Source organism: Danio aesculapii, chromosome 5 (genome assembly GCF_903798145.1).
Source record: "Danio aesculapii chromosome 5, fDanAes4.1, whole genome shotgun sequence".
NCBI lineage: Eukaryota > Metazoa > Chordata > Actinopteri > Cypriniformes > Danionidae > Danio > Danio aesculapii.
This window is the reverse complement of record NC_079439.1, coordinates 21,865,688-21,876,416: the sequence shown is the minus strand read 5'-3', so window position 1 is coordinate 21,876,416 and position 10,729 is coordinate 21,865,688. Positions and strand designations below refer to the sequence as shown.

At 43.1% G+C, this 10,729-nt stretch overlaps 1 protein-coding gene across 1 annotated transcript in view; it reads left to right on the top strand.

Annotated features, from left to right (window-relative positions):
• Positions 1 to 774: 774 nt before the first annotated feature.
• si:ch211-225b11.1 (uncharacterized protein LOC561694 homolog) overlaps positions 775 to 10,729 on the top strand; it is a 32,986-nt gene continuing 23,031 nt past the window's right edge. Inside the window, exon 1 of the mRNA XM_056457547.1 lies at positions 775 to 1,603. Coding sequence (XP_056313522.1) covers positions 1,333 to 1,603 — 271 coding nt within the window. The 5' untranslated portion in view covers positions 775 to 1,332. The remainder of the gene's footprint in view (positions 1,604 to 10,729) is intronic.

The window sequence follows — 10,729 nt, the reverse complement described above, 5'->3', positions numbered from 1 at the left end:
ACAAGAGAGGCCAGAAAAAATCCGAAGCTCAATATTATTGTTATATATTTATTAGTAGTATTATTCAAATGGCCAAATTCTCACTGAGGAAAGCCAGTTATTTATTTATTATTTGCCTAATCCATTATAAATAAATAAATAAATGGGCTTGTTTTCAATTTTAAAACTGATTTTTTAATGATATGATGATAATAAATTTGTATTTTAAAATTAAGTATTTTTCCATATTTCTTTATTCTAAATCTAGGAAATATTTTTGGTATACATCAATAAGACCATCCGACAAGCACCAGGCTGGCTACGGGCCTGCAGTGTTTTTTGTAATTAGTTTTCCCATTTTTAACACAACCTACAAACATATAACATTTGGCCAGTATAAAAATTACACTAATGCTTTCACATTTTAGGATAGAGATACTTTGCACGATGATATCTTGAAAAAAAATTCAGTTATGGGCAGGTTTCCTTTTCAAAATCCGCCTTTCCCCTATCATTTGCTTAAAGCACCGCCTCTTCCACCTCGATTTCTGCACACTCATCATGAAACGGCAGTGCATTCACTCCATGCATTCACCAACTCAATGCGAGAAAGGCAAAGATATTACTTGGAACTTAAACCATTAGGTAGCTAAATTTAAATTGAATTACTGAAACGCGTTTACAACATGGGCAATATTTTATACACTATGGCTACAATATGTCCAGTTATAGTCAAACATCAACATCCATCAAACTCTACAACATTTAAAACCTTTTATTATCTGTAGTGTATCGCGTTTGGTTTCGTTAATTCGGTAATATGGAATGCATTAATTTTACAAGAAGCAAACAAACCGCTACACGTGCATTGTATTATATGACTCGGTTTTTAATTCGCACGTGAGGAATGAATACAGATGGCGCTTGAATAAGTTCACAGCCGACTGACGTCACTCAGTGGGCGGAACCGAAGAACACCAGAATGGTGACCGCTATGTAACGTAGGAAACTATAGTTTGGGGGGCAGGTCTTAAAAATTGTGTAACTGAGCTATATAAGCAGATAACAACTTGGACAACTTGCGCGTATTATGCACTCGGAACTGTTAGGAAACGACGCGGTATCGTGTTGTTTAACACATTTAAGTAGCCGAATATATTCTGTTTTAATACAGTGTCCGTGTCGTTTGGTAACATTATACCGGCAAATTGCAACAGTATCGAGCTAATTCGCTTTGAGAAGTGTTGCAGCGTTATTTGCCCATTAAACCGCTGTCTTTAAAATTGTGCAGTTCGGTTATAACGGTATTATTATCTAGGCACCGAATGCTTATTCTGCTGTAAAAAGCTGGTAATGATGGGTCTGGGATCTGAGAACAAGACAGCAAGCACATCTAGCAAATTGGCATTGCAGCAGCTCGGAGAGAGAAAAGAGGAGGAAGAGCTCGCCAGGACGACACCAGACATTGCCGAAGCCACGAGGCTGTCAAAGGTCGAGCAGCAGGCAGCGGAGCCCAGAGAGACGTGGGGTCGCCGGCTGGAGTTCGTGCTCGCCACCGTCGGTTATGCGGTTGGTTTGGGAAACGTGTGGCGGTTCCCCTACCTGTGTTATAGGAGCGGCGGAGGTGAGTGACCAACCGATACACCTGTTCTCATCCTGCTGCTTTCTCATTGGGGTAAAATGTGTTTTATATTCGAACATTCTCCTTAATAATATCATTTCAGAAAAGTGTTCTTTGCAAATTGTAAATAGGGAAATCATATTAGCAGCCAATTGTCATCAAAGTAGCCTACAGCAATGTTCACAGTCAATTAAATAGTGCTAATTAATGTGATAGGATTTCAGACCGAATATTTAAAATAACGTGGTAAATAATATAGAAGCCGTGTAAAGGCTCCAAAAGGAACGAATGTGCGAATAAACCCAACGTTACCTCAGTTGCTGTCTCATAAGAGCAACACTGAGGGCTGATGCCATGCTGTTGTAACCATAAAATAGCTTAAATATTCATAATAATGTAGTGAACAGTAACAAAGTGTCCTGAATAGTGTCTATTGATTGTAAATATTTGCAATAAATTGGAATTATATTGCTGACTCAAAAATGGGAACAAAGTTTTAAAATATTTTTAAAAGTTTAATGAGTTTGGTCAACCTGTAGGAAGCCATTTTGTGGTCATGTGACTTAAATACCGAAAGGAGTCCTTTATGCATAACTCTACTTCAAAGTCATAAATTAAAAATGATATACCACACAACGCTGACCTTTTTATAAAAAGGCACCTTTGTCCTCATTGCAAATAGAGCAATGCGTATGAAATTGTTAAATACGAAAGGTATAAAATTTTTAAAACACCATTCACTTTTAAATTGTGTATGCTTAAGTTGCAAGGAAACTTATACATCGGAGAGTTCACTCAAATGTAAAACTGTCATCATTTCCTCCTCATACACTTGTTTCAAACCTGTTTTGACTTTCTTCTAATAAAGAAAGATATGGTAAAGAATGTTGGAAAGCAAAGACGACACTGTGATGCAGTGGTTAGTACCATCGCCTCACAGCAAGAAAGTCGCTGGTTTAAGTCTCGGCTGGACCAGTTGGCATTTCTGTATGGAGTTTGCATGTTCTCCCCGTGTTGGCTTGGGTTTCTGCTCCGAGTGCTTTGGTTTCCCCCACAGTTAAACGACATGTGCTAGGTGAATTGAATAAACTAAACTGGCTGTAGTGTGTGTGTGTGTGTGTGTGTGTGTGTGTGCGTGTGCGTGTGTGTGTATGTGTGTGAATGAAAGAGTGTGTGGGTGTATCCCAGTGCTGGGAAGGGCATCTGTTGTGTAAAACATATGCTGGATAAGTTGGCGGTTTATTCCGTTGTGGCGACCCCAGATTAATAAAGGGGCAAGGCTGAAGGAAAATGAATGAATGAATGAATATTTAAAAGCAGCAGACGTTGACTTATTTTTGCCAATAACTAGTTTCTCATTGGCTGTATTTTTTGTTCCTACTATGGATATCAATGACTGCTGGTTTCTGACATTCTTCAGAATATCTTGTTTAGTTTTCAACAAAAGAAAGAAACTCATGAAAGTTGAGCACATTAGTGTAAGTAAATTTTGAGTTTTTTAATGTTTGGGTGAAATGTGCCTTTAAAAAAATAGTAATTAAAGAAAAAAAAATTATCTGGTCAAAATGATTTTTTCATGACTTTCTTGTCAATTACAATGCTTTTTTAGGGTAATTTTGTAGTTGTTCTGTAACTACAAGATGCAACCGTAAATTCAGGAGTTTCTACCATAGGATATTTCTTTAGTTTTCTCACACCAGCCTTTGTTTCATGTTTGCTGTGCGTTGTTCTGCCTTTTTATCTTTTGAACATTTTTCCATTGTCTATCATTTACTTAAACTATTCATTAGAATTGGTAGCTGTTTCCATTAATATTTATAAGTCATAACATTTCCTTATTTTCTTGACAAAATGTAATTTATAAGATTTTCATCATGTTTCAGTTAAAAACATGCAAAGATGATGTCATGGATTGGTCAGGCTCTCACGACCCCCACTCACGAAGATCACCATCACCTGACTTCTAATGAGCACACAGCTGCATCACATTCACGAGCACCAGATAAAAGCACAGCACTCCAGTCGCTCATTGTCCGGGCTCGTCTCGACGAAAGCGGACAACTGAGCGACCACTCAGCGTAGTCATCCTCAGCTAAAACAAACGATTTACTTACCTGTTCTCTTTGTATTCCTCCTAGTCTTCCTGGTCCTCCCGAATCGTCCTGTCTTCCAGTCCTTCCAAGTCTGTGTCATCCTCTGTCAGCTGTATCTGGTGTGTGCTGTCCATCCTCGTGTATTCCTGTTACCCAGCCACGGAGGAAAAGACCCCAACATCATTCCTGATCCTCCTGGCTATCCTTCATGTGCTCCTTGTTGTCATTTAATAAACACCCTAACGTTTCCTTACCTCTGTCTCCTGTCCGCTTCATAACAGAAGCCCGGACCTTTAACGACGACAACATGAGCACCCCCGATCACCTTCAAGAGCTGGTGGACCAGTTGAAGCGGATTCTACAGCCACCAGCTCCACTTTCCAACGCACCACCAGCACCGAGCACTTCCGCCTCCACAGTTTCTTCTTCGGCCCTTCCTTCCAGTCCCATGGCCCGACCAGCGCCCTACTCAGGCGGAGCGGGGGAGTGCAATGGTTTTCTGTTACAATGTTCCCTCATATTCGAAATGCAACCTTCTCTATATCCCACAGATAAGTCGAAGATCGCCTACATCGTATCTCTACTCTCTGGACCTGCACTTAAATGGGCTGAGACGATCTGGAACCAAGCCGGGCCGGTCATGAATTCCATCACTACCTTCACGGAGTATTTCAAAGAGGTGTTTGGACGTTCTGATGGGGAAGTAGCCGCTGGAGAGCAGCTGTATCATCTAAAGCAAGGTACTCTATCTACACAGGAATATGCGCTCCGGTTTCGCACTCTAGCAGCTGCAAGTGGATGGAATGAGAGATCGTTGTTGACCACGTACCGGCTCGGCTTGGAACCCACGCTCCGAATCCAACTGGCCACATTAGATGATACAATGGGTCTGGAGAGATTCATCCAACATTCTCTCCGATGTTCCGATCGTCTCCGTTCCTATCAACAGGACACCATCACCCCCTCGTCTGCACTCCTCCAATCGCCTGAGTCAACAGCCTCTCCAGAACCAGAACCCATGATAATAGAGTCTGGAAGACTGACATCAGCGGAACGACAGAGGAGGCTGACCCGGGGTCTGTGTCTATACTGCGGTGTCAGTGGACACACCCGTATGGAGTGTCCCCTTCGTCCCATTCGGACTTCAGTGAGTGTATTCAGTACGAATATTGAACAATGTAAACCACTTACTACCACCGTACAAATAACTACTGCCTCTATTTCTCTCCTTGTCACAGCCCTCATCGACTCCGGGTCAGCAGGGAACTTCATCTCCCAATCCCTCTGTCGTCAACTCCACCTCCGTACTGAGGCGTCCTCGCATATATACCAGATACAACCGATAACCCAGTGCACTCGATCTTCGACCCGTATCCATCGACAATGCGAAGACATCCTTCTTCAAGTGGGGTTGTTACATCAAGAGAGGATTCAATTTCTGGTTCTGGAGGGTGCAAATATGGACATCATTCTAGGGCGCCCGTGGCTGGTGAAGCACGATCCCATCATCTCTTGGGGCACAGGAGAGATAAAGAAATGGGGATCTGGATGTACACCTGCCTGTTTTCCAAATCTCCCTCTTCAAGGTCGGAACCCCATTTCTTTGTTTGCAACATCGGTCGAGAGCCCTCCTGAGAAGCAGTCTATCCACATTCCTAAGGAGTACAGCTCCTTTCATGATGTCTTCTGCCCCAAGAGAGCTTCCCAGCTACCGCCGCATCGGCCATGGGACTGCGCGATCGACCTAGTTCCAGATGCCCAGTTGCCAAGAGGTAGGATCTACCCGCTCTCGCTTCCTGAGAATCAGGCAATGGAAGATTACATAAGGGAGGCTCTGAGTCAGGGGTACATACGTCACTCAAAATCACCAGCCGCCTCAAGCTTCTTCTTTGTGGCCAAGAAGGACGGAGGGCTGCGTCCATGCATCGACTACAGGGTCCTAAATAACGGTACAGTAAAATACCGATATCCCCTTCCTCTGGTACCAGCCGCTTTGGAACAGCTCCGAGAAGCTAAAGTCTTCACTAAATTGGACCTCCGCAGCGCGTATAATCTGATAAGAATACGTGAGGGGGACCAATGGAAGACAGCATTCGTGACCCCTACTGGCCACTATGAATATGAGGTCATGCCTTACGGTCTGGTCAACGCCCCCTCCGTATTCCAAAACTTCATTCATGAAGTCCTCCGGGAGTTTCTTCACCACTGTGTAATAGTGTACATAGATGACATCCTCATTTACTCCCGGAGTGAGGCCGAACATCGCCAACACGTTGCGGAGGTCCTACACACATTGAGAGAACATCACCTCTACCTCAAAGCGGAGAAATGCTCATTCCACCAGAAGTCGATTCATTTCTTGGGATACATCATTGACCAAACCGGTATACGTATGGATGGGAAGAAAATTGAGGCTGTTCTATCCTGGTCAGAACCCACTTCCATTAAGGAGCTCCAGAGGTTTCTTGGGTTTGCTAACTTTTATAGACGGTTTATCAAGGACTACAGCAGGATTACATCACCTCTCACTAATCTCCTCAAGGGTAAACCCAAAGGACTGGAGTGGACCAAAGAAGCAGCCGCAGCCTTCCGCCTTCTTAAGAAGGAGTTCACAAGGGCCCCACTCCTGACTCATCCTGACCCAAATCTTCCTTTCGTGGTGGAAGTGGACGCATCCACCACCGGCGTCGGGGCAGTATTATCTCAACATCATGATACACCGCCCCGACTGCATCCCTGTGCCTATTTCTCTCGGAAGTTGAGCCCGGCGGAGCAGAATTACAGCATAGGAGACAGGGAGCTTCTAGCAATCAAGCTAGCCTTGGAGGAGTGGCGTCACTGGTTGGAGGGAGCCAAACATCCGTTCCAGGTGATCACAGATCACAAAAACCTCCAATACATCAAAGAGGCCAAGAGACTATGTCCACGTCAAGCCAGATGGTCACTTTTCTTCTCACGTTTTGATTTCTCCATTTCCTATCGTCCAGGACCCAAGAATCTAAGAGCAGACGCTCTCTCTCGTTTACACGAGCATCACGATCATGAAGAACTCCCAACGAAGATTCTTCCCGAACACATCTCCATTTGTCCGATCACCTGGAACGCTCCTCCAGTCGTTGCCACTCCGGAAGCCCCTGCTCCGCCGGGATGCCCTCCTCATCGGCAGTTCATACCACCTGAACACCGGGTAGATCTGATCCACTCCTTACATACCTCGCTAGGCACTGGACATCCAGGGATCAACAATACTCTCTCGCTAGTATCCCAACGATTCTGGTGGCCAAACATGGCAAGGGATGTGAGGCAATATGTTCAGGGCTGTAAGGACTGTGCCCAATCCAAGAGCCCACGTCATCTACCCGCTGGAAAGCTCCATCCCTTGCCGATTCCGAACCGTCCCTGGTCACACCTAGGAGTGGACTTTATCACTGACCTCCCTTCGTCAGAAGGTAATACCTGTATTCTAGTCATAGTAGATAGATTCTCAAAGTTTGTCAAACTAATCCCTCTGAAAGGTCTTCCCACAGCCTTTGAAACTGCCGACAATATCTTTAATCAAGTCTTCAGGTCATTTGGTATTCCAGAAGATATTGTGTCGGACAGAGGTCCACAGTTCATCTCACGTCTATGGAAAGCCTTCTTCAAGCTCCTAGGTGTGGCCGTCAGCCTCTCTTCTGGATATCATCCCCAAACCAACGGGCAGACAGAGAGGAAGATTCAGGAGGTGGGACGGTTCCTGAGGACCTTCTGCAGTGGTCACCAGAACTCCTGGAGCCAGTATTTGGGCTGGGCAGAATATGCCCAAAATTCACTGCGGCAACCCTCCACCGGACTCACGCCATTCCAGTGCGTCCTGGGCTTCCAACCACCGCTCTTTCCCTGGGATGGCGAACCATCTGATGTCCCCGCAGTGGATCACTGGTTCCGGGAGAGCGAGAGAGTCTGGGACGAGGCTCATCAACATCTGCAGAGGGCAGTCCGTCGAAGCAAGGTAACCGCCGATAGGAGAAGGTCTGAAGAACCCAGATACACACCCGGACAAAAGGTGTGGCTATCCACCCGGGACATACGCATGCGACTGCCCTCTCGCAAGTTAAGTCCCCGATTTGTTGGTCCCTTCACCATCGTGGAACAGGTTAACCCCGTCACCTACAAACTACAATTACCCTCTCACTACCGTATTCACCCTACATTCCACGTATCACTCCTGAAACCCTATCACGATCCTGTTCTTCCCTCCACAGAGCCTGACCACGAAGAGGAACCCCCTCCTCCACTGCTCCTAGAAGAAGGAGCCGTCTACGCAGTGAAGGAGATCTTGCGTTCCCGACGTCGTGGTGGCCAGTTGGAGTACCTGGTGGACTGGGAAGGGTACGGCCCCGAAGAAAGGACATGGGTTCCCAGAGCTGATATTCTCGATCCTAGTCTCATGGTGGAGTTTCATGAGAGCCACCCTGAGTTCCCAGCGCCTAGAGGCAGAGGGAGACCACCACGGCGTCGGAGGTGTCGGCCCTCAGGAGCGGGCCCTGGGGAGGGGGGTACTGTCATGGATTGGTCAGGCTCTCACGACCCCCACTCACGAAGATCACCATCACCTGACTTCTAATGAGCACACAGCTGCATCACATTCACGAGCACCAGATAAAAGCACAGCACTCCAGTCGCTCATTGTCCGGGCTCGTCTCGACGAAAGCGGACAACTGAGCGACCACTCAGCGTAGTCATCCTCAGCTAAAACAAACGATTTACTTACCTGTTCTCTTTGTATTCCTCCTAGTCTTCCTGGTCCTCCCGAATCGTCCTGTCTTCCAGTCCTTCCAAGTCTGTGTCATCCTCTGTCAGCTGTATCTGGTGTGTGCTGTCCATCCTCGTGTATTCCTGTTACCCAGCCACGGAGGAAAAGACCCCAACATCATTCCTGATCCTCCTGGCTATCCTTCATGTGCTCCTTGTTGTCATTTAATAAACACCCTAACGTTTCCTTACCTCTGTCTCCTGTCCGCTTCATAACAGATGATTTGAACTGTTAAAAAACAATTATTGTAAATCCTCTGAAATGCACCATACCAAGCTTGATATTCCAACAAATAAAGCACTCATTGCACAGTGACCTGTGATAATTAGGTAAAGACATTTTATAGGTTACCTGTCACAAAGTTCACAGCAGATAATCTTGCCTCCCTTTGCTCTGAGTTTGTAAAGCACCATAGTGTTTTGTCCATCATATATCCTTATCATCCATGTGAATGTTTACTTTCTGCAACTGTGTTAACACAGACCGTAAAAACATTAGAATTTTATTTTTATATCTATATTTTTTTAAATCAGTAAGAGCCGATTTTGGCAAAACTGAACATGTAATAGGGATAAACAATATTGATTTTTCTGCAATACACAAGACATAATAAACAAATTTGCAGACATACTGTAGATGAATACAGAGCAAGGAGTCATTCTTAGGAGTTATACAGAATTCAGACTACAGCTGCATGAAAATTTTGACATTGTGATATTTTTTCTTTTTTTCCCCTGCAATATATATTGTGAAATACAGTTGAAGTCAGAATTATTAGCCCCCCCCCCTTTTTAAATATTTCCCAAACGATGTTTAACAGAAAAAGGAAATTTTCACAGTATGTCTGATAATATGTTTTCTTCTGGAGAAAGTCTTATAAAAGCTGAATAAAAGCAGTTTTAAATTTTTTAAGGTCAGTATTATTATCCCCTTTAAGCAATTTTTTTTTCAATAGTCTACAGAACAAACCATCGTTATACAATAACTTGCCTAATTACCCTAACCTGCCTAGTTAACCTAATTAACCTAGTTTAGCCTTTAAATGTCACTATAAGCTGTAAAGAATGTCTTGAGAAATATCTAGTAAAATATTATTTACTGTCATCATGGCAAAGATAAAATAAATCAGTTATTAGAAGAAACAGAAATTTCTCAGTTAAACAGAAATTGGGGAAAAAATAAACAGGGGGCTAATAATTCTGACTTCAAATGTGTATTGATTTGGTTGATTTGAATGGGAGTGAAATATATATACATTATATATATATACATATATATACAATACCAATATATATATATAATGTGTGTATATATGTGTGTGTGTATATAGACATTACGAGTGACTATGGCAACATCCTAAAAAAGAGTTCACCATTTCTTTCTCCAGCTGAACTTGATGTGCTCATGCAGAGTTATAGCAAATATGAGCATATATTTTAAAAAGCAACACCACTGCATTAGTGAAACAGAGACAGTTAGCGTGGGAAAACAGCTGCTCAAGTTAATGCGTAATTTTACATCTAAAGTATTTAAATATTTAAGTATAATAAAATAAGTAATGTTATGTGTGACGTTTATACATTTTATACACACGTTCTCACTTTTATACACGTTGATCAGTTTTAATAGATTTAAAAGTGTACTTGTGTGTGTCTGCCTTTTTTATTGATCAAGTGATAGAGGTTAATATGACATTTATGAACGTAAGCAGAAATAAACAATAGTTTTTAGAAAGAAAAATAATCCCATTAATCTAGTAACAGTACATGTCTCTGTCGAAGGTCAGTGAATATAAGCTAATTATTTATTTAAAAAGGACAAGCCATTCTTGTATGTGACTTTGTTCTTTGTGTGACTGAAATGTAGGCAATAGCTATGTTTCCATCCAAATATACTAATTAAACTTATGTGCAAAACTGGAATAATGCATAAAAGATGTGCGAATAAAGCAGCGTTTTCATCCAACAACTCAAAGAGAACAAAATCGCCACTTCCTGATTAAACGAGCGCCAAATATTAACAGTAAAAACAGAATTTACTGCGGTAGAAGAAGCTGCGTCAATCTTTTCTTTATTTAATAAATGTACCGGCGCCTCAGAAGACAATGCTGACATACAGTGAACACGTGGGAGTGTTTGAAGCCATGAGATGCGAAGAACAGATGCTCTTGACACGCTCCAGACGCTCTGGAGGTCATTAATAATAAAATAACATTAATACTGAAACGGTTAAGACGTTTTT